General features: G+C 33.6%; 3 protein-coding genes across 5 annotated transcripts; all 3 read left to right on the top strand.

Moving 5' to 3' along the window:
- Positions 1–3,682: 3,682 nt before the first annotated feature.
- On the top strand, positions 3,683–5,974 carry LOC146745493 (alpha-2,8-sialyltransferase 8B-like). 2 transcript variants are annotated; one of them, XM_085499527.1, is made up of 4 exons: positions 3,683–3,866; positions 4,491–4,628; positions 4,786–5,247; positions 5,684–5,974. In XM_085499527.1, exons 1-4 carry the CDS (start codon positions 3,736–3,738, stop codon positions 5,949–5,951), a joined length of 999 nt encoding a protein of 332 aa, XP_085355653.1. In that variant the 5' UTR covers positions 3,683–3,735; the 3' UTR covers positions 5,952–5,974. The 2 variants fall into 2 exon arrangements, with proteins under 2 accessions (XP_085355653.1, XP_085355654.1); XM_085499528.1 differs by lacking the exon at positions 4,491–4,628.
- A 1,685-nt stretch (positions 5,975–7,659) lies between these two features.
- Positions 7,660–10,123, top strand: LOC102804135 (CMP-N-acetylneuraminate-poly-alpha-2,8-sialyltransferase-like). The gene is made up of 4 exons (XM_006820471.3): positions 7,660–7,982; positions 8,336–8,479; positions 8,620–9,090; positions 9,834–10,123. Exons 1-4 carry the CDS (start codon positions 7,660–7,662, stop codon positions 10,099–10,101), a joined length of 1,206 nt encoding a protein of 401 aa, XP_006820534.2. The 3' UTR covers positions 10,102–10,123.
- A 2,484-nt stretch (positions 10,124–12,607) lies between these two features.
- Positions 12,608–22,451, top strand: LOC146745492 (alpha-2,8-sialyltransferase 8B-like). Of its 2 annotated transcripts, XM_085499525.1 has the most exons (9): positions 12,608–12,722; positions 13,037–13,223; positions 14,967–15,153; positions 15,468–15,654; positions 17,398–17,584; positions 17,899–18,085; positions 19,310–19,771; positions 20,189–20,220; positions 22,416–22,451. In XM_085499525.1, the coding sequence occupies exons 6-7, from the start codon at positions 18,051–18,053 to the stop codon at positions 19,638–19,640; spliced, it is 366 nt and encodes a 121-aa protein (XP_085355651.1). In that variant the 5' UTR covers positions 12,608–12,722; positions 13,037–13,223; positions 14,967–15,153; positions 15,468–15,654; positions 17,398–17,584; positions 17,899–18,050; the 3' UTR covers positions 19,641–19,771; positions 20,189–20,220; positions 22,416–22,451. The 2 variants fall into 2 exon arrangements, with proteins under 2 accessions (XP_085355651.1, XP_085355652.1); XM_085499526.1 differs by lacking the exon at positions 22,416–22,451 and having other exon boundaries at positions 20,189–20,478.
- Positions 22,452–24,024: the final 1,573 nt, after the last annotated feature.

The following is a 24,024-nucleotide window of genomic DNA, read 5'->3' as shown; positions in this document are numbered from 1 at the left end:
TAGGCGACAGGAACGCGATTCAGTAATACTACATAATACCGATATCATGGAACAATCACCGGCTCATAAACCAAGAACTACTACTACTGATGTTATTCAAGAGCAAGGCGTCAACAAGAAGGCGCACGCTATTTCAATAGGCAATAGCTATGTTGCATGGTGATATGTGGCACATTAAATTGCGGTTATCATCGCAGTAGCGCCACTTGTGGGCGGGACGGATTTTCTTGGTGTTTAGTTCAGCCTCTCTCATCAATAGATAATATCATAAGTTGTGTGGTTGTCAGCGGTGAATCTTTATTATTGTCATGTTATTGTTTTACAGCAAACGATAAGGACACGTTCCTCTGGGGTCAAGTTCATTTGTCGTCAAAGAAGAAGATGGTTCGACGCTTCATATTCCTCAGCAGAACACATGTGCCGTGGTTGGTAACAGTGGGATTCTTCTCGATAGAAATTGTGGTGAAGCGATTGACTCTAACCACATCGTCATCCGCTGTAACATCCCTGAAATTGAGTACAGCAGGGATGTTGGAACCAAAACAAATATTACTCACATGAATCCACCTAAGGTTCACAATCTATTTGAACATGCCAGACAAAATAAGGATTACCCTAATCTTTATGAGGATTTTCGATTTCTAAATAATTCGATATTTTGGAGTCGCGGTTCTGCTGAAAGTGCTGGAACACAGAATCTGCTCTATGCAACCAATTACCTAATGTCAAAGTTCAATCTTAATTTCCGGATAGCGTATACGAAAGGCAAACTGTGGTGTACAATAATACAAAGGTGATTTATATTAACTAATATTATACAAACATTTCAAGTAAACATATATGACATGAATGTTGTTTTGGAAAATGACAATGTGGGAAATATGCATTATTTTTATGTTACTTATATTTGCACTCTAGGGTAGTTCTTGTTTTTTAACTATTTTGTGAAGTATCTGGTGTCCGGATTATATGCGAATCGTAGGATATAAATGTATTGCCTGTCGATTATGTTCATCGTGTTCGTCTTTCAATTTTGCGATCGTATTTGCTAATACTTTTGCACAGTTTGAACAGTTCAACGTTGGTTCACAGCAATTCGCTACAGCTCCAAATTAATGCGACCAATATGATGATGATATTGATTTGGAACAATGGCAACTCGGGACAAACACTCAAACATTTACTGGGATTTGCGCATTTTTATAGATTTTAATGTTACATAATAGTATGAAACCCCCAAAATTATAAGGTAGTTTACGACTAAAATTTCATTTTATTTCGAACGGATATGAACAACCGTTTGTGTTAATTGTAGGCTGACGTGCGTACAAGATTTGACATAGTGTTTATTGTAATCAGTCATTGCAAGAGACGTTTAATTTGACATACATATTTTACTGTACGCACTTTCTATGCATAATATATTCATATAATATAACACTCACAGTGGGATTATATATAAATTATACATCAAATACATCAGTACCCATCACAATCTGTCGTTTTTTTTACACTGGATAACGTTTGACAACAAATTGGACAATCGTTTATAAAACAAACCAAATATGTAATAATTCCACATACATTTCTATCGATGCCGCATAATCAGCATATTCACAGTATGACGTTTTTTTTGCCAAACAACTGAATGTCATGGAAAAAATGTGAAGGAGAATATGACCTATGTTAGTTTAATTTGCACGTAACGACCTGGTGCGTTGTCGTGTCATTGTCTGCAATGCTACTCAGCCTGGGGTAAATAAAAGGCGACTGGTATTTTTACGATTGTCACTCTGATGCTCACAATGGAGCTGCATGTTGTCGAGTAACGATTGATGGAAAATATATACAATAGTAAGCACGCAAATTATAAAATAGCACATTAAACAAATTTATTGATATTCGTGAAAATAATTTATTATACACGGAAATAATATGGCTTACAAAGAAATGTCAATAACTGCATAATTGTATATTGTCATTAGTATATTGAAAATACCCCAGAAGTATAACATCTTTCTTATCTTGATGTATCACATATACATTGATGACTACTACGAGATGTTTTGTGAACCACCATATTGATACATCTACCATAGCTATTACACTTTACATTTTTTAAAGTATTGAGGAAAGCCTGATTTAAGAGGTTTTATATCACCTTTATATATATATACATATATATATATATTAATGAAATACTTGGTAAGATGATACCCACACAATAAAATTGACGTACTATGTATGTTACCATGTTCTTGTGTGTGGTGTGACTAATTTGCTTTGCACGTTTTCCTTACTGATGTACTTTGAGGCGCTGGTGGAGGTATAAGAAATATAATTGGATGATGTATACAGTCTCTAGTTTAATCATATTTGAATATGTAACGCATTGTAAAAACCGCCTTGAATATGTGCTGCTGTATTCTGACAGCAATTTAGAGACGTTTTCATTAACGAATATTTATTTTAATATTTTGTTATCCTAGCCGACATCGTTAATTTATGCTCACACCTGTTTGATTAAACATTACGGAATCCTGTTCTGACATGAACAGCAACAATTAGTGCCTGGCTCGACAAAATACGAATGTTTGCTATCCAAATAATTGCTTAATTACACTTTTTCAATAAGTGGGAAATTGATTCATTTGATAGTTTTTCCGGCTTAGCATAAATACGTGCAATAAACATCCAGATTGATTATATTTTGCACAAAAAAAACTAATTTCAGTAATTATAAAAACATAAAATTTGTATACAGTACAGTTTGAAATACATTATATACTGACCCCAGTGCATATTATAAGTAGACACTTGATCAGAAACACAGTACACATCATAGCGGTGCAATTGGCTTGCTTTTTTATTTGCATGTTTTGGTTTCTGGACTTTTCGTTTAAAATTTCATACATTGCCATTTAAAATAATACATATTTGCACACACCACAACAAACAAGCAAACGAGGGGTAACTGGCTTAATGACCTTTAGGTCGTTCACTGTGATCTGCAAATAATGACTCAATAAATATTCACACGTTAGCGGCAAATAGGAGTTGGTACCTCATAATAATAGAAAACATTATATATTAATATAATTCACGAAACCGTTTAATTATTTCCGCGAGCTATAGAAAATGACAAGTATAGTACACGCAAATAAATTATAAAATCGGATGTGTCTTTTGATTATATTGAAAATTACTTGTGTTATAATCTGTTGATGTTATTTCTCGTTGCAAACATTATTGTGAGAATTAGTTGTCGTTGTGGCGTAGAGGCCGCACACAACTGGTTATACTGGTATTGCGTAGTTGATTCACTATTAGATTCGCAAACTGAAACAAACTAAATCTTCAAACTATAATCCTGTTTTATTTATAGTGCACAGAAAAGTAAACAAATTGATATACAAACGGTAATTCACTTGAAGAAATAATTCAGTTACTTGTAGGACTTGCCCACGACAGACGAAAACAATTAAATTGTATGAAATGAACAAAATGTTTATGTTTGTTCGAGCAGTTACCTTAATAACAATTAGAACGCGACCCTATATTATTTGTCCGATATTATGATTGTAATTGTTGTATATACACAGCGTTTTTTAGTTTGCATTTCCAATTTGCATATCACGGCAGCAGTTATATTATAATTTTTTTCCTGGAACAGTGATTTCAATTCAGTTCAGCACCATTTACCTTCACTGTATGCAGTAATTGTACACTCGCATTATGAAGTTCATAATTAGAAGATTGTTCGTTTCGCTCATTGCAGTGGCATTAGTTCTGTTCATCGTTATACATTCAAACTTACATGTCGATACCAGGCAAATGGGAGAAATCCGCTCGCAGTTTATAGAAAGGTAATCATATTTTTTATGAATATATATAATTAGCGTCGATATTCATAAAGAAAAACAATGTTTGATTCTGATACAAGTCGATGTACATCACTTATAAATATATTGTAACTGTACCAATGTGAATACTCAATCAAGCAATCTCATTTTAACCAATATTGTTAAATAAATGTGACTGATCCACAAATTAACATTACTATTACCATTTGAAGTATCAATTTGAGATTACATATTTTAATGTTTTCCTTGTGTTCATGTATATTAAATCATAATAATTTAGCTTAGTGGCTGACACATGTTTGAATAAATGTATATAAAAATACTATGAGATATGCTCACTTGTCCATATTATAAAAATATTTTTTTAATCAGTGTTTAATTGTATAATTGATTTTGCATTATGTGGCATTGCAAATAGTAGTTAGAATTTCTCATTATTAGAGAAGTTCATCACAGTTAAATTTTACAAACACACTTAATTCATTACATTGTGGACAGAATACGAAATAAATTCCTCTCAATAAAAATAAATCTGCATCTTAGGTACAAGGCATCAAACAAGTTTCATACCACAAAGTATGCAAGTATTACGAAACATGTTTAATAACACGTATATTATATTAATAGAAAATTAGGAGACAATTCGGTTCCGTATGTTACCAATATCATTGAAAAACTAACAACGGAGATCTCAAGTACCACAATAAATGTTATTCAAACGCAAGGCATCAACACAAATACCGATGATAATGTAATAAATGAAAGGTACGTCAATAGGTTTTTGTAGCTCACAATCAAACACGATTGATAACATTGTGCCTTCGCTTCTTAATCTGTCTTAATTTTATAGTGTTTAATCAATATGTTTACTTCAATACATATCAGTATATTTATATGTAATCATGCTAAATTGTTGTTACAGCAAACGATTGGAACCGAGGTCAAGTTCATTCGTCATAAAAAAAGAAGACGATTCAACCCATCCTATTTCTAAGCAGAATACATGTGCAGTTGTTGGTAACAGTGGGATTCTTCTCAATAGCTGTTGTGGAAACGAGATCGACTCCAACGATTTCGTCATCCGCTGTAATATTCCGGAAATTGAGAAGTACAGCCGAGATGTCGGAACCAAGACAAACATTACTAACATGAATACACCTAGGGTTTACGACTTATTTGACCATGCGAACAGAGATAAAGACTCCCTTAACCTTTACGAGGAGTTTCGTTTTTTGAATAATTCGATATTATGGAGTCGTGGTTCTACTGACACTGTGCGAACGAGTCGTTTAGACTATTCCATTAAGTATCTAAAGTCAAAGTTCAACCTAAACTTTCCGTTAGTATACACGAAAGGGAAACTACAGTGTCCTGTGTTAAAAAAGTAAGTTGTGCTAATTAACAATGGTCAACATGTAAAATTTACATTATTGAGTGACGCAAAGCCTTGTTTAATAATATATACCGCTATATTCATGCTAATAAAAGTTGTACTCAAGAATCATTCATGATGTAAGAACTAGTTCATGATCGACGATCATTTCGGCTTTCAATATTTTGCTATATTTGAATTGCGTTTGCTGATTGTTACAAGTAGTATTGTATTTCGGGATTTATAACAACTCGTTTCTCATTCGAATTATTGTGACGTACGGTAATATAGCAATACAGCAAGTTCATGAAATTTACAGCATATTTCAGGATGGTATGCACAAATACTACATAATAAACATTAAATACTACACAATTAATTAAACAGAAAAACTAAAACAAAATGTAGTTCAAAAAGTTATTGACATTTGCTTTTATTTTAATTGCAGTTCTGTGAATGAAATTAAAGCCCCAACAGCAGGTATGGTCGCAATTGCTGAAGCATTCTGTCTCTGTGAGAAAATCAGTGTATATGGATTTTATCCTTTCAGTATAGGGCCAGACGGCAGGACGATACCGTATCACTATTTCGGAGAGATGAAAAGCAAAACTTTAGATGACTTTGACACAGGGCATAACTTTAAACAGGAGTACTCGATACTACAATCGCTGGACAGAGATGGAATTTTAACATTAGTTTCTGGCAAGTGTGAATAAAGAAATGCAGTAACTAGTTTCAATCACTTTGACTATGTACTTAATAGATTGCAAAAGAATGATTAATGTATACTATATATACATTCCCTTCCCCAGCTGTTCTTAGGCCTTCTTCTCTTTCGCTTGCCCTGTGGGTTCCAGGTTAGGGCCTGCTGTGTGATGCTTGTTTGTGGCTTGCTGCGTGTGTGTCTTATACAGGACCATTTTCTCTTGAGGATACATAACTTGTACTCAATTGTTGGCCTGCAGTTCCTAGAAAGTGTGAGTCGCAGTACGATTATGTATGTCATTTGTAATGTTTAGTGAAAACATTGGTGTTGAAGTCTAAAATCAAGTCGCGCTCAACTTAGTTTTTTTATGAACTTGCACACCGGATTTGAGCTTGTTACAAACGCACATTGAGTCGCCGCTGGTGTTAGTTCATACTAAGACTGCTAAACTAAAAACGTACATAGCAATACAAATATTTACTACAACAGTCATCTTTTTGGATAGCCTATAATATACATTATTACATCTCTGTTGGTGTGAAAATTTGAGTGTTGTTACTATTAATTACGAATCATATATTAATGTAATTGTCTAAATATTTACAAAATCAATAAGAGTGAAAATAATTAACAACTGCTTTTTATTTTATAAAGTTCGCTTTATTTTGTAGTAAGTATTATTTTCTACAGATATCAAATGCCTGTGTTAAAACAAAGCACAACCTTGAACGAACACGCTGGTCACAAACATTTACTTTATTTTGCTAACTAGACTAAGTTCTGACAATTAAAAATATCGCATAAAATCACATGTTCTTCTTCTGTTAGCAAATATTTATTTAATTTAATAAATAATGTATTGACATAACACGTATACTAGCGATAAATTTAAATATTAAAACCCCCTAGCACAGTGACTTCATTCTAACACGCATGTACACAACAATCAAATAAATCCAATGTCGGCAATTGTCGGCGATGGCTTTGAATTCCTTCGTAATGTCCAGAAAATATTGACTGAATGAATATTCCAATGTTGTAGACTTCTGGTGAGATATGTTTTCGTTTTTAAAAGAAAGAGTTATTTCCCCCCACATGGATCGTGTGTGCGTGTTCAGACGCCGTGAACTACTCTATATCAAACTAAAATATTGCCATGTTTTTTGTGTTTTTTTAATACATCAAACGACAATGCTTAATAATACCAAAATAAAAAACGATGAATGAAGACCGTTATTTCACAATTGGCTTATTAATGTGTTTTACTCGTCTCATTACAATCGTAGATTTACACGACAACCACTAGAGTAACTACAAGAGATCAAATTTGGTGTAATTAGGGCATAAAGAATGACCCACTGACAATTTTGTCAAGAACAAAAATCTGGTTATAATAACGGAGACGCATTCATGTCAATGATGTAAGCCGACTTCTCAATATTTTATTCCAACTATATGACAGTGAAAAGTCGGAAAAATAATATACACATGGAGAAAAAATAAATCGAACGTTTCGTTAGTAAAAACGCTTCAACTTCAGATAATCTAAGAACGTCCACGTGTCAAGCACATGCAAAATTAAAAATAACTGAATGTTTTAACGCGATGAAATACATTGTCAAACGATTCGTACAGATATTGATAAAATATATTGTTGATTCACGCACTGGTCGATTAGCGCCAGAAAACGGGAATGCGGTTTATATCGAACAATGAGAATGCCTCGTTCTAATAACGGAAATTGCACTGTATTCCACTTTGCTTATAACTATTATCAACATTTGTATAAAGCTACCTCTCTTGTCAACACGTATAGAACATGCGGACGCTCTTTCTTTTCTAGAACTCTGGTTGCGATACAGTGCAGTGGAGTTTACATTCAGTGTATGCAGTCCGTTTACACTCGCGTTATGAAGTTCCTGATTAGAAGATCTCTCGTATCGCTCATTGCAGTATTAATAGTTCTCTTTATTGTTATGCATTCATACTTCCATATTGGAACCAGACAAAAAAGACAAATCAACATGCAGTTCACATCGAGGTAATGATATTTTTTTTCATAAGTATGTGTATATGGTGATATACAAGTATCATAGAATGTTCAAAACTTATATTGGTCAAAGTATGAAGTTTAATATCATTTTGTGGTTTATATTGTGAACAAATCATTGCGTATATTAAGATTATATTATTATTAGAGTAGCGGTCTTGCACATTGGCGAAAAATGCGAAAAATATGTAGTAAATTACCAACGTCTTTCTCGATAAAACACGGCGATTTTCATCGGAATGTTCATAAATGGATTGATGCATTTATGTGTACAAGGGTACTAATAATTATCACTACCACAAAGATATGGCATCTCTAAATTATATATGATGTATATGTTATAGGCAACAGGAACGCGATTCAGTACTATTTTATAATATCGATATCATGGAAAAATCACCGGCTCATAACTCAAGAACTACTACTACTGATGCTATTCTAGAGCAAGGCGTCAACAAGAAGGCGCACGCTATTTCAATAGAGAAAAGGTATGTTGCATGGTTATATGTGGCACATTAAATTTCAGTTATCATCGCAGTAGCGCCACTTTTGGGCGGGACGGATTTTATCATAAGTTGTGTGATTTTCAGCGGTGAATCTCTATTATTGCCATGTTATTGTTTTACAGCAAACGATTAGGACACGTTCCTCCGAGGTCAAGTTCATTTGTCGTCAAAGAAGAAGATGGCTCAACGCATCCCATTCCTCAGCAGAACACATGTGCCGTGGTTGGTAACAGTGGGATTCTTCTCGATAGCAATTGTGGTGAAGCGATTGACTCTAACGACTTCGTCATCCGCTGTAACATCCCTGAAATTGAGAAGTACAGCCGGGATGTTGGAACCAAAACAAATATTACCCACATGAATCCACGTAGGGTTCACGATCTATTTGAACATGCCAGACAAAATAAGGATTACCTTAATCTTTATGAGGATTTTCGATTTTTAAATAATTCGATACTTTGGAGTCGCGGTTCTGCTGAAAGTGCTGGAACACAGAATCTACTCTATTCAACCAATTACCTAATGTCAAAGTTCAATCTTAATTTCCGGATAGCGTATACGAAAGGCAAACTGTGGTGTACAATAATACAAAGGTGAGTTATATTAACAAATAGTATACAAACATTTCAAGTACACATATATGACATTAATGCTGTCTGGAAAAATGACAACGTGGGAAATATGCAATCTTTTTATGTTAGTTAAATTTTCACCCTAGAGTAGTTCATGGAGTGTTATTGAACTATTTTGTGCGGTATCTGGTGTCCAGATTATGTGTGAATTGGAGGATGTATATGTATTAACTGTCGATTATGTTCATCGTGTTCGTTTTTCCATTTTGCAATCGCATTTGCTTATACTTCGGAACAGTTCAACGTTGGTTCACAACCATTTTTCACAGCTTCAAATTAATGCGACTAACTCTGGACAAATACATAAACATTTACCGTGATTTTTATAAGATCAAATGTTACATAATAGTAAGTAAACGCAAACAATTATGATGTAGTTTTCGACTAAAAGTTCAGCAGTTATGATCAGCCGTTTGTGTTTATGGTGTCCTTACAAACACATGTGCAATTTGATTTGATGGCATTATATAGTGCATTACAATATGACGAGAAATACATCGTGTATAATATAAAGCGATTGATATTACATAGCATTTCAACCACGTAATACTCTTTATGTAGCATGTTTAAAGCGATTGATATTACATAGCATTTTAACCACGTAATACTCTGTATGTAGCATGTTATAATTGTTTTAGAAACACTGACCAAAGAGGAAGTAGCTCACCAAAATCCTGTCACATCTGTTGTCTTTTTAATTCCAGATATATGAATGAAATAAACGTTCCCACAGCAGGTATGCTCGCAATTGCTGAAGCCTTTTGTCTCTGTGATAAAATCAGCGTATATGGATTTTATCCTTTTCTTACGGGACCAGACGACAGGACGGTACCTTATCATTATTTTGGAGAGATGACAACCAAAACATTAGATAACTTTGACACAGGACATAACTTTAGACAGGAATACTCGATATTACAATTATTGGACAGAGATGGAATTTTGGAATTAGTCTCTGTCAAATGTAAATAAAAACTGCAGTACCCAGTTACAATCATGTTGACTGTGTAATTATTAGACTGTGATTGAATGAATAATGTATATCAAATATACATTTAGACAAGGTATTCTACCAGTACCAGATGATTAAGTTCTAAGCGACATTCAATGTTGCAGACTGAGCTACGTCACCGTTTTATGTAATTTCTGCATTATGGAATGTTATGTTTGACGAATTAATTGGTATTCAGCCATAGTCACGTGTAATACGTAATTAATTTAATGTAATATGTATTGCTGTGACCTAGCATCAACAAATAAAAACGGTCAATCAATCAATAAACAAGACCAATGTTTCAGGGAACTCAAGAACACCGTTACAAAGAAACATGTAAACGCTTCTACAATTCTGTATTAAGAGACGTTTAATTTGACATAGAGATTTTACTATACGCACGTGCTATGCATAATATATTCATACAATATAACACTTTCAGTGGGATTATATATAAATTATATACCACATACATCAGCACCCATCACAATCTGTTGTTTGTTTACACTGGATAACATTTGACAACAAATTAGACAATCATTTATATAACAAACCAAATATGTAATACTTCCACATACATTTCTAGCGATACCGCATAATCAGCATATTCACAATACGACGTTTCTTTGCTAAACAACTGAATAAAAGGCGACTGGTATTTTTACGATTGTTACTCTGATGCTCACTATGGAGCCGCATGTTCTCGAATAGCGACTGATGGAAAATATAAACAATAGTAAGCACGCAAATCATAAAATCGCATTAAATAACTTCATTGAAAAGTTTACTTTTGTATTTTGCAAACAATTTATTGATATTCGTGAGAATAATTTATTATACACGGAAATAATATGGTTTACAACCATATGTCAATAACTGCATAACTGTATGAAGAATTCAATATCAACAGTAGATTGAAAATACCGCAGAAGTATAAAATCTTATCTTGATGTATCACATATATGTGATGACTACTACGAAATGTTTTGTGAACCACCACATCGATACATATACTATAGATATTGAAGTTTACATTTTCTGAAAGAATTAAGGAAAGAAAAAAAGAGGTTTTATATAACCTATATATATATATATGTTACGAAATCACATGCCCGGCAGTCAATCTAATTATAATAATTTTTTATCCTAGCCGACATCGTTAATTTACGCTCACACCTGTTTGATTAAACATTACGGATTCCTGTTTCGACATGAACAGCAATAATTAGTGCCTGGCTCGACAAAACACGAATCCTTGCTATCCACACATTTGCTTAATTACACTTTTACAATGAGTGGGAAATTGATTCATTTGGGAGTTGTCTGGCTTAGCATAAATACGTGCAATATACATTCCGATTGATTTAATTTTGCACAATAAAGCACATTTCTCTAATTACAAATACATGTATAATTTGAAATATATTATTTACTGACCCCAGTATATAACAAGTAACCACGTGATCAGAAACACTGTACATGTCAGAGCGGTGCAGTTGTTTTGCTTTTGTTATTTACATGTTGTGGTTTCTGACCTTTTTATTTAAAATTTCTCACTTTGCCACTTACTATATTCATATTACATATTTGCACAACACAACACAACAAACAAGCAAAAGAGGCGTAACTAGCTCAATAACATTTAAGTCGCTCACTTTGATCTGCAAATAAAGACTCACATTAGCGAAAAATAGGAATTGGTACCTCATAATAATAGAAAACATTATATATTACCATAATTCAAAAAAACGACATCGTTTAATTACTTCCCACGAGCTGGAGAAATTAAGAAGTATAGTACACACAAACAAATTGTGAAATCAGATGTCCTTTTGATTATAATGAAAATTGTGTGTGTTAACATCCTTGATAATCTGTTGATGTTATTTCTCGTTGTAAAAAATATTGTGAGAATTAGTGTGATTCAGTGAACAGAACTTTGATCTTGCTAGACTATACTTTGATCTTCTATAAATATTACATTTGTTTGAGTGGAATATAATCAATATATATTCGCTGAATCTGGTTGTGGCTTAGCGGCCGCACACGACTGGTTATACTAGTATTTCACTGATTTACTATTGGATTTGCAAGTTGTGTACAATCTGTTGTAATTTATAATGCACAGAAAAGAAAACAAATTGACATACAAACAGTAATTCACTTGAACAAATATTTCAGTTACTTGTAGGAATTTCCCACAGCAGACGAAAACAAGTAAATTGTATGAAATTAACAAAATGTGTGTGTTTGTTTGAGCAGTGACCTTAATAACAATTAGAACGCGGCCCTACATTATTTGTGCGGTATTATGATTGTTATTGTTGTATATACACAGCGTTATTTAGTTTGCATTCCCAGTTTGCATATCACGGCAGCAGTTCTATTATAATTTTGTTTTTTCTGGAACAGTGATTCAGTTCAGCACCATTTACCTTCACTGTATGCAGTAATTGTACACTCGCATTATGAAGTTCAGAATTAGAAGATTGTTCGTTTCGCTCATTGCAGTGGCATTAGTTCTGTTTATCGTTGTAAATTCAAACTTGCACGTCGATACCAGGCAAACGGAAGAAATCCGCTAGCAGTTTATAGAAAGGTAATCATATTTTTATGAATATATAAATAGCGTCGATATTTATAAAGAACACAATGTTTGATCTGATACAAGTCGATGTACATCACTTATAAATATATTGTAACTGTATCAAATGGTAATACTTTTATAAACATGGAATAATCAATTGTAAAAAATAAGTAATATCAGATGTACATTCAAGTTATTTTAACTATTAGCTACCGCGAGCAAGTTTCTTCTGTAGTCAGAAGCGAAGCAACCTCACTTTAACCAATGTCTTTAAATAAATGTGACTGATCCACTAATTAACATTATACAAATGTTCACCCCAACAGAGGTGGACATACAGTTTTAGCATTGCCTCGGCTTTGCCTCGGTTGACAATTAAATCTTCGGGTCGCTAAAACTGTATGTACACCTCTGTTCTGGTGAACATTTCTATTATTATACCGAAGACATCTTAAAACGGAAATTGTGGCCATTAATCATGGATATCTTCCAGATCATCTCATGGAGCTGGAGGTATGTATGAAACAAATATACAAGTTGAAAGAGTTACGAGCAGTGATTGAATTCTACTGCTATTTTAATTTGAAATTCATGGTTGTATTGATAAACATAATTTCAGCTGCTTCAGCCAGACGAAGAATTGCTTTTTACAAACACACACAGCTATACGCTACACTGCGTTCCAGTTTGCACTAGATCACTAAAACGAGCTGCACACAGAGATGTACACTGATTGAGTATGGGTTATGTCACCATTCTCTTTCAATAAATACACTGTACATAATATGTGATATACAGCCAAAACTAACAACTGACATCTCAAGTACCACAATAAATGTTATTCAAACGCTACAAAATCCTATTTTTTTCTTCAATAAGATAGTCAAATAGTGAACGCAAACCTAGCAAACTAATCAGTTCATGAATATTGCCGCGTATCGTGTTTGTGGTGTTAATCAGATATATGAATATGGCTACCTGCAATGCGTGAATCTGTCATGGTCATGAGGTATAATAATACCATTTTAAGTATCAATTTGAGATTATATATACTATTTTTTTCTAGTGTTTCACGTATATTAAATCATAATAAATTTAGCTTCGTGGCTGACACATGTTTGAATAAATTTATATAAAAATACTACGAGATATGCTCACTGGTCTATATTATGAAAAAATATATTTTTGTTTAATCAGTGTTTATTGATTTAATTTTGCACAATAAAGCACATTTCTCTAATTACAAATACATGTATAATTTGAAATATATTATTTACTGACCCCAGTATATAACAAGTAACCACGTGATCAGAAACACTGTACATGTCAGAGCGGTGCAGTTGTTTTGCTTTTGTTATTTACATGTTGTGGTTTCTGACCTTTTTATTTAAAATTTCTCACTTTGCCACTTACTATATTCATATTACATATTTGCACAACACAACACAACAAACAAGCAAAAGAGGCGTAACTAGCTCAATAACATTTAAGTCGCTCACTTTGATCTGCAAATAAAGACTCACATTAGCGAAAAATAGGAATTGGTACCTCATAATAATAGAAAACATTATATATTACCATAATTCAAAAAAACGACATCGTTTAATTACTTCCCACGAGCTGGAGAAATTAAGAAGTATAGTACACACAAACAAATTGTGAAATCAGATGTCCTTTTGATTATAATGAAAATTGTGTGTGTTAACATCCTTGATAATCTGTTGATGTTATTTCTCGTTGTAAAAAATATTGTGAGAATTAGTGTGATTCAGTGAACAGAACTTTGATCTTGCTAGACTATACTTTGATCTTCTATAAATATTACATTTGTTTGAGTGGAATATAATCAATATATATTCGCTGAATCTGGTTGTGGCTTAGCGGCCGCACACGACTGGTTATACTAGTATTTCACTGATTTACTATTGGATTTGCAAGTTGTGTACAATCTGTTGTAATTTATAATGCACAGAAAAGAAAACAAATTGACATACAAACAGTAATTCACTTGAACAAATATTTCAGTTACTTGTAGGAATTTCCCACAGCAGACGAAAACAAGTAAATTGTATGAAATTAACAAAATGTGTGTGTTTGTTTGAGCAGTGACCTTAATAACAATTAGAACGCGGCCCTACATTATTTGTGCGGTATTATGATTGTTATTGTTGTATATACACAGCGTTATTTAGTTTGCATTCCCAGTTTGCATATCACGGCAGCAGTTCTATTATAATTTTGTTTTTTCTGGAACAGTGATTCAGTTCAGCACCATTTACCTTCACTGTATGCAGTAATTGTACACTCGCATTATGAAGTTCAGAATTAGAAGATTGTTCGTTTCGCTCATTGCAGTGGCATTAGTTCTGTTTATCGTTGTAAATTCAAACTTGCACGTCGATACCAGGCAAACGGAAGAAATCCGCTAGCAGTTTATAGAAAGGTAATCATATTTTTATGAATATATAAATAGCGTCGATATTTATAAAGAACACAATGTTTGATCTGATACAAGTCGATGTACATCACTTATAAATATATTGTAACTGTATCAAATGGTAATACTTTTATAAACATGGAATAATCAATTGTAAAAAATAAGTAATATCAGATGTACATTCAAGTTATTTTAACTATTAGCTACCGCGAGCAAGTTTCTTCTGTAGTCAGAAGCGAAGCAACCTCACTTTAACCAATGTCTTTAAATAAATGTGACTGATCCACTAATTAACATTATACAAATGTTCACCCCAACAGAGGTGGACATACAGTTTTAGCATTGCCTCGGCTTTGCCTCGGTTGACAATTAAATCTTCGGGTCGCTAAAACTGTATGTACACCTCTGTTCTGGTGAACATTTCTATTATTATACCGAAGACATCTTAAAACGGAAATTGTGGCCATTAATCATGGATATCTTCCAGATCATCTCATGGAGCTGGAGGTATGTATGAAACAAATATACAAGTTGAAAGAGTTACGAGCAGTGATTGAATTCTACTGCTATTTTAATTTGAAATTCATGGTTGTATTGATAAACATAATTTCAGCTGCTTCAGCCAGACGAAGAATTGCTTTTTACAAACACACACAGCTATACGCTACACTGCGTTCCAGTTTGCACTAGATCACTAAAACGAGCTGCACACAGAGATGTACACTGATTGAGTATGGGTTATGTCACCATTCTCTTTCAATAAATACACTGTACATAATATGTGATATACAGCCAAAACTAACAACTGACATCTCAAGTACCACAATAAATGTTATTCAAACGCTACAAAATCCTATTTTTTTCTTCAATAAGATAGTCAAATAGTGAACGCAAACCTAGCAAACTAATCAGTTCATGAATATTGCCGCGTATCGTGTTTGTGGTGTTAATCAGATATATGAATATGGCTACCTGCAATGCGTGAATCTGTCATGGTCATGAGGTATAATAATACCATTTTAAGTATCAATTTGAGATTATATATACTATTTTTTTCTAGTGTTTCACGTATATTAAATCATAATAAATTTAGCTTCGTGGCTGACACATGTTTGAATAAATTTATATAAAAATACTACGAGATATGCTCACTGGTCTATATTATGAAAAAATATATTTTTGTTTAATCAGTGTTTATTGATTTAATTTTGCACAATAAAGCACATTTCTCTAATTACAAATACATGTATAATTTGAAATATATTATTTACTGACCCCAGTATATAACAAGTAACCACGTGATCAGAAACACTGTACATGTCAGAGCGGTGCAGTTGTTTTGCTTTTGTTATTTACATGTTGTGGTTTCTGACCTTTTTATTTAAAATTTCTCACTTTGCCACTTACTATATTCATATTACATATTTGCACAACACAACACAACAAACAAGCAAAAGAGGCGTAACTAGCTCAATAACATTTAAGTCGCTCACTTTGATCTGCAAATAAAGACTCACATTAGCGAAAAATAGGAATTGGTACCTCATAATAATAGAAAACATTATATATTACCATAATTCAAAAAAACGACATCGTTTAATTACTTCCCACGAGCTGGAGAAATTAAGAAGTATAGTACACACAAACAAATTGTGAAATCAGATGTCCTTTTGATTATAATGAAAATTGTGTGTGTTAACATCCTTGATAATCTGTTGATGTTATTTCTCGTTGTAAAAAATATTGTGAGAATTAGTGTGATTCAGTGAACAGAACTTTGATCTTGCTAGACTATACTTTGATCTTCTATAAATATTACATTTGTTTGAGTGGAATATAATCAATATATATTCGCTGAATCTGGTTGTGGCTTAGCGGCCGCACACGACTGGTTATACTAGTATTTCACTGATTTACTATTGGATTTGCAAGTTGTGTACAATCTGTTGTAATTTATAATGCACAGAAAAGAAAACAAATTGACATACAAACAGTAATTCACTTGAACAAATATTTCAGTTACTTGTAGGAATTTCCCACAGCAGACGAAAACAAGTAAATTGTATGAAATTAACAAAATGTGTGTGTTTGTTTGAGCAGTGACCTTAATAACAATTAGAACGCGGCCCTACATTATTTGTGCGGTATTATGATTGTTATTGTTGTATATACACAGCGTTATTTAGTTTGCATTCCCAGTTTGCATATCACGGCAGCAGTTCTATTATAATTTTGTTTTTTCTGGAACAGTGATTCAGTTCAGCACCATTTACCTTCACTGTATGCAGTAATTGTACACTCGCATTATGAAGTTCAGAATTAGAAGATTGTTCGTTTCGCTCATTGCAGTGGCATTAGTTCTGTTTATCGTTGTAAATTCAAACTTGCACGTCGATACCAGGCAAACGGAAGAAATCCGCTAGCAGTTTATAGAAAGGTAATCATATTTTTATGAATATATAAATAGCGTCGATATTTATAAAGAACACAATGTTTGATCTGATACAAGTCGATGTACATCACTTATAAATATATTGTAACTGTATCAAATGGTAATACTTTTATAAACATGGAATAATCAATTGTAAAAAATAAGTAATATCAGATGTACATTCAAGTTATTTTAACTATTAGCTACCGCGAGCAAGTTTCTTCTGTAGTCAGAAGCGAAGCAACCTCACTTTAACCAATGTCTTTAAATAAATGTGACTGATCCACTAATTAACATTATACAAATGTTCACCCCAACAGAGGTGGACATACAGTTTTAGCATTGCCTCGGCTTTGCCTCGGTTGACAATTAAATCTTCGGGTCGCTAAAACTGTATGTACACCTCTGTTCTGGTGAACATTTCTATTATTATACCGAAGACATCTTAAAACGGAAATTGTGGCCATTAATCATGGATATCTTCCAGATCATCTCATGGAGCTGGAGGTATGTATGAAACAAATATACAAGTTGAAAGAGTTACGAGCAGTGATTGAATTCTACTGCTATTTTAATTTGAAATTCATGGTTGTATTGATAAACATAATTTCAGCTGCTTCAGCCAGACGAAGAATTGCTTTTTACAAACACACACAGCTATACGCTACACTGCGTTCCAGTTTGCACTAGATCACTAAAACGAGCTGCACACAGAGATGTACACTGATTGAGTATGGGTTATGTCACCATTCTCTTTCAATAAATACACTGTACATAATATGTGATATACAGCCAAAACTAACAACTGACATCTCAAGTACCACAATAAATGTTATTCAAACGCTACAAAATCCTATTTTTTTCTTCAATAAGATAGTCAAATAGTGAACGCAAACCTAGCAAACTAATCAGTTCATGAATATTGCCGCGTATCGTGTTTGTGGTGTTAATCAGATATATGAATATGGCTACCTGCAATGCGTGAATCTGTCATGGTCATGAGGTATAATAATACCATTTTAAGTATCAATTTGAGATTATATATACTATTTTTTTCTAGTGTTTCACGTATATTAAATCATAATAAATTTAGCTTCGTGGCTGACACATGTTTGAATAAATTTATATAAAAATACTACGAGATATGCTCACTGGTCTATATTATGAAAAAATATATTTTTGTTTAATCAGTGTTTAATTGTATAATTGACATTGCATTATGTGGGCATTGCAAATAGTAGTTAGAATTTCTTATTATTAGAGAAGTTCATCACAGTAAAATATGGCAAACACACCTAATTCAATACGAAATAGAATACGAAATAAATTCGTCTCATTAAAAATAAATCTGCATCTTAGGTACAAGGCATCACACAAGTTTCATACCACAAACAATGCAAGTATTACGAAACATGTTTATTAACACATATACTATATTAAAAGAAAACTAGGACACAATTCGCTTCCGTATGTTACCAGTATCATGAAAAAACTAACAATGGAGATCTCAAGTACCACAATAAATGTTATTCAAAAGCAAGACATCAACACAAATACCGATGATAATGTAATAAATGAAAGGTACGGTTTTTGTAGCTCACACTCAAACACGATTGATAACATTGTGCCTTCGCTTCGTAATCTGTCTTTATTATAAGGTGTTCAATCAATACGTTTACTTTAGTATATATCAGTATATTTATCTGTAATCTTGCTATATTGCTGTTACAGGAAACGATTGGGACTGAGGTCAAGTTCATTCATCGTCAAAAAAGAAGACGGTTCAACCCATCCTATTTCTCAGCAGAATACGTGTGCAGTTGTTGGTAACAGTGGAATTCTTCTCAATAGCCGTTGTGGAAACGAGATCGACTCCAACGATTACGCCATCCACTGTAATATTCCGGAAATTGAGAAGTACAGCCGAGATGTCGGAACCAATACAAACATTACTAACATGAATGCACCTAGGGTTTACGACATATTTGACCATGCGAACAGAGATAAAGACTCCCTTAACCTATACGAGGAGTTTCGTTTTTTGAATAATTCGATATTATAGAGTCGTGGATCTACTGACACTGTTCGAACGAGTCGTTTAGACTATTCCATTAAGTATCTAAAGTCAAAGTTCAACCTAAACTTTTCGTTAGTATACACGAAAGAGAAACTACAGTGTCCTGTGATAAAAAAGTAAGTTGTGCTAATTAACAATGGTCAACATGTAAAATTTACATTATTGAGTGACACAAACGCTGGTTTAATAATAAATACCATTATGTTCATGCTAATAAAAATGTTACTGAAGAATCATTCATGATATATGATATATTTCATGATCGACGATCATTTCGGCTTTCAATATTTTGCTATATGTGAATTGCGTATGCTGAGTGTTACAAGGAGTATTGTATTTCGTGGATTTATAACAACTCGTTTCTCATTCGAATTACTGTGACGTACGGTAATATAGCAATACAGCATATTACAGGATGGTATGCACAAATACTACATAATAAACATTAAATACTACAAAATAAATTTGACAGAAAAACTAAAATAAAATGTAGCTCACAAAATTATTGACATTTGCTTTTATTTTAATTGCAGATTTATGAATGAAATTAAAGCCCCAACAGCAGGTATGATCGCAATTGCTGGAGCATTTTGTTTCTGTGAGAAAATCAGTGTATATGAATTGTATCCTTTCAGTACAGGGCAAGACGGCAGGAAGATACTTTATCACTATTTCGGAGAGATGAAAACCGAAATTTTAGATGACTTTGACACAGGCCTTAATTTTACACAGGAGTACTCGATACTACAATCATTGGACAGAGATGGAATTTTAAAAATAGTCTCTGCCAAATGTAAATAAAAACTGCAGTATCCAGTTACAATCACGTTGACTGTGTATTTATTGGACTGTGATTGAATGATTAATGTATATCAAATATACATTTAGACAAGGTATTCTACCAGTACCAGATGATTATGTTCTAAACAGCATTCAATGTTGCAGACTGAGCTACGTTACCGTTTTATGAAATTTCGTTCAATTCTGCATTATGGAAACTCAAGGTAGATTTGCAGGTTCATGGTTACTTGGAAGTAATTTATTTTTTTTTTGCTTTTTATTATCCAAATAGACTTGGCTATAGACTGTTAAAATGTTGTAGAATTGTGAATAGTGGAACAAACTCAAAAATCGATTTCAAAATATAGATAACAGGTTCAAACATTCTCTCGTTTGAATTCTTAACAAGATTTAGCAAGGCTGTACATAAATAATAAAAAAGAAACATGGTGAAAAAAAGAAATGACGGGATCTCCATATTATGCACTATATTTAACTTTTAACAAAACGATAATACATTTAAATTATCTCAGCTTCTTTTTAGTGCACATCCCAGAACTTTATATAATAGCTTCTAGACGCTTTGACCTTTTGTTTTGAAATTTTCACAAATGATTGACAATGTGTTTCTCTTCAAAACGCCGTCGGGGCATTGTTTTTGGTTGAACAGTGTTACAACAATCGTGCAGACAACAAGCCAGGGTGTAAATTTATGCATAAATTTGAAGTAGTGAAATTTAAGCTGCTGCCCTGCAAAATTGACAACTGGTAGACAGTTTTCAAGACGACACTTTCTACATAGTAAATAGATGTACCCATAAACCAGGCAATTTCTCAGGACTATCGGTGTCGACTCGGTCATTTTGACTGTTGGGCTTCGGAAACAAATACAAGGGACACTGGTCGGAGAAAGTCCAGTTCTCCCAGTCCTCTAGGGTCAAGTTGGCATCCTTCCTGGTGAAAGACAGCCTCTTCCCTTTCTGGATATCTGTCATACGTTGTATTTTGGGCCAATTTTCTAGGTCAATAGCGATGAACAGTGCTCTTAGCACCTTTCTCGTCAATGTTGTTTAGTCTGCGACTCAACCGCCTGTATGATTGTCGCCTTCTACCATTGGCCTTCCTGATGATGTCCATGGCTCTGGCAATGAGCAAACGAGGACGTCCAGTTCGGGGTTTATCGTCAAGGCCTGCACCTTGCTTGTGACGTTTGGTCCACTTCCAAACCCATCGTACAGTCCTCCCCAAGGATGTGGAAACCTGCTCACAAGTTTTGCCCAGCTGGCTGAGCAGATGGTGTCGGAAGTGAGAATAATGGGTGTAAATGCCTGAACAAACAAGGCGAACAAACTTTTGTAACACGGTGTAAGACTGTTAAACTAAAAACGTTCATAGGAATACAAATATTCACTACAAATGGCATCATTTCTCCGGGTCGTTAATACTACATGCATCTTGTTTGCGTTCACTGACGCTGTAATGTATTCGATATCAAACTAAAACATTGCAACCATGTTTCTTTAATCCATTAAACGACAATGCTTAATAGTACCAAATTAAAAAAAAATGAAGCCCATTTTTCTCACTTAATGTGTTTTATTTCCTCGATCGTTGCATTACAATCGTAGAATTACGAAACAAACACTAGAGTAACTAAATATTTGATATATTTAGGGGGAAAACGACCCACTGAATCTGGTTATAATGGCGGAGACGTAGAATTAATGTGCATGAAGTAAGCCGAAATATTACATTTGTATACTTCTCTTTATGCATACGTGTTTTCAACGTGTAGAGAACATGCGGACGTTATGTCTTCTCTAGAACTTTGGTTGCGATTCAGTGCAGTAGAGTTCAGTGTAATCCAGTCGGTTCACACTTGCGTTATGAAGTTCCTAATTAGAAGATTCTCGTATCGCTTATTGTAGAATTAATAGTTCTGTTTATTGTTATGCATTCATACTTCCATGTTGAGCCCAGACAAACAAGACGAATCAGCATACAGTTCCCATCGAGGTAATGATATTTGTGTCATGTGTATATTCATGTATCATAGAATGTAGAAACCTTATATACGTCGAATAGAATACATGGCTTAGTATGGTGTATGATTTCATTGTGTGATTTATATTATGAACAATTCATTGCGTAAAATATCATTAGAGTACCGCCTCTGCACACTGGTGAAATGCAAGGACATGCAGTACAATCGAAACGCGTCGCTAGACAAAACGCGGCGATACTCATAGCGAGGGTTCATAAAAGGATTGATGCATATATGTTTGCAAGTGTACTAATCAGTTATCACTGTTTAATTTTTTAAGAACTATATAGCATCTCTATTTTATACATGATTTATTTGTTACAGTAACAGGCAACAAGAAAACGAGTCAGTGCAGTTTTATATTACCGGTATCAGGGAACAAACATCTATAACCCATAACCCATGAACTACTATTCATGTTATTGAAGCGCAAGGCGTCAACAATATGGCGAACGAAAATGTATGTCGCATGGTTATTAAATTGCAGTTTTTATCGCCTTATCGGGTGGGTCTCATTTCCTTGATGTTTAGTTCTGTTTCTCTCCTCAATAGATGATATCATAAATTTTGGGATTCCAGCGGTGAGCAACATCTTTACTATTGCCATATTCTTGTTCTACAGCAAACGATTAGGACACTTTTCTCAGAGGTCGAGTTTATTTTTCATCAAACAAGAGGATGGTTCAACTCATCCTATGTCTCAGCAGAACACATGTGCCGTTTTTGGTAACAGTAGGATTCTTCTCGATAGCAGTTGTGGTGAAGAGATTGACTCCAACGACTTTGTCATCCGCTGTAACATCCCTGAAATTAAGAAGTACAGCCGTGATGTTGGAACCAAAACAAATATTACTCACATGAATCCACCTAGGGTTTACAATCTATTTGAACATGTCAGAAAATATAAGGATTACCTTAATCTTTATGAGGATTTTCGATTTTTAAATAATTCGATACTTTGGAGTAGCGGTTCTGCTGAAAGTGCTGGAACACAGAATCTGCTCAATTCAACCAATTACCTAATGTCAAAGTTTAATCTTAATTTCCGGATAGCGTATACGAAAGGCAAACTGCGGTGTACTATAATACATAGGTGAGTTATGTTAATTAATATTATACAAACATTTCAAGTAAACATATTTGACATTAATGCTGTCTGGAAAAATTACAATGTGGGAAATATGCATACTTTTTATGTTACTTAAAGTTGCAACCTAGGGTAGTTAATGGATTGTTATTGAACTATTTTGTGATGTATCTGGTGTCCAGATTATGTGCGAATCGTAGAATATATATGTATTGACTGTCGATTATGTTCATCGTGTTTGTCTTTCCATTTTGAATTCGCATTTACTTATACTTTTGAACAGTTCAACGTTGGTTCACAATCATTCGCCACAGCTCCAAATTAATGAGACTTATATTGATATTGAACAATGGCAACTCTGGACAAATACATAAACATTTACCGTGATTCGCGCATTTTTGTAAGTTCAAATGTTACATAATAGTAAGAAAACCCAAACAATTATGATGTACTTTTAG

Source organism: Saccoglossus kowalevskii, chromosome 5 (assembly GCF_978046115.1).
Source record: "Saccoglossus kowalevskii chromosome 5, keSacKowa6.1, whole genome shotgun sequence".
In the NCBI taxonomy this organism is placed as follows: Eukaryota; Metazoa; Hemichordata; class Enteropneusta; family Harrimaniidae; genus Saccoglossus; species Saccoglossus kowalevskii.
The sequence above is the reverse complement of the archived record's forward strand: the minus strand, read 5'-3'. Positions and strand labels throughout refer to the sequence as shown.

What these genes read in the sequence shown, in the direction of transcription:
- LOC146745493 (XM_085499527.1), top strand. Translation starts at nt 3,736, where the DNA reads ATGAAGTTCATAATTAGAAGATTGTTCGTTTCGCTCATTGCAGTGGCA. An exon ending in CGCTCGCAGTTTATAGAAAG is followed by an intron (nt 3,867 to 4,490) that starts GTAATCATATTT and finishes TTATATTAATAG; the next exon opens with AAAATTAGGAGACAATTCGG. An exon ending in CAGTGTCCTGTGTTAAAAAA is followed by an intron (nt 5,248 to 5,683) that starts GTAAGTTGTGCT and finishes TTTTAATTGCAG; the next exon opens with TTCTGTGAATGAAATTAAAG.
- LOC102804135 (XM_006820471.3), top strand. Translation starts at nt 7,660, where the DNA reads ATGCCTCGTTCTAATAACGGAAATTGCACTGTATTCCACTTTGCTTAT. An exon ending in AACATGCAGTTCACATCGAG is followed by an intron (nt 7,983 to 8,335) that starts GTAATGATATTT and finishes TATATGTTATAG; the next exon opens with GCAACAGGAACGCGATTCAG. An exon ending in TGGTGTACAATAATACAAAG is followed by an intron (nt 9,091 to 9,833) that starts GTGAGTTATATT and finishes TTTTAATTCCAG; the next exon opens with ATATATGAATGAAATAAACG.
- LOC146745492 (XM_085499525.1), top strand. Translation starts at nt 18,051, where the DNA reads ATGGATATCTTCCAGATCATCTCATGGAGCTGGAG. An exon ending in ATCATCTCATGGAGCTGGAG is followed by an intron (nt 18,086 to 19,309) that starts GTATGTATGAAA and finishes TTGCTGTTACAG; the next exon opens with GAAACGATTGGGACTGAGGT.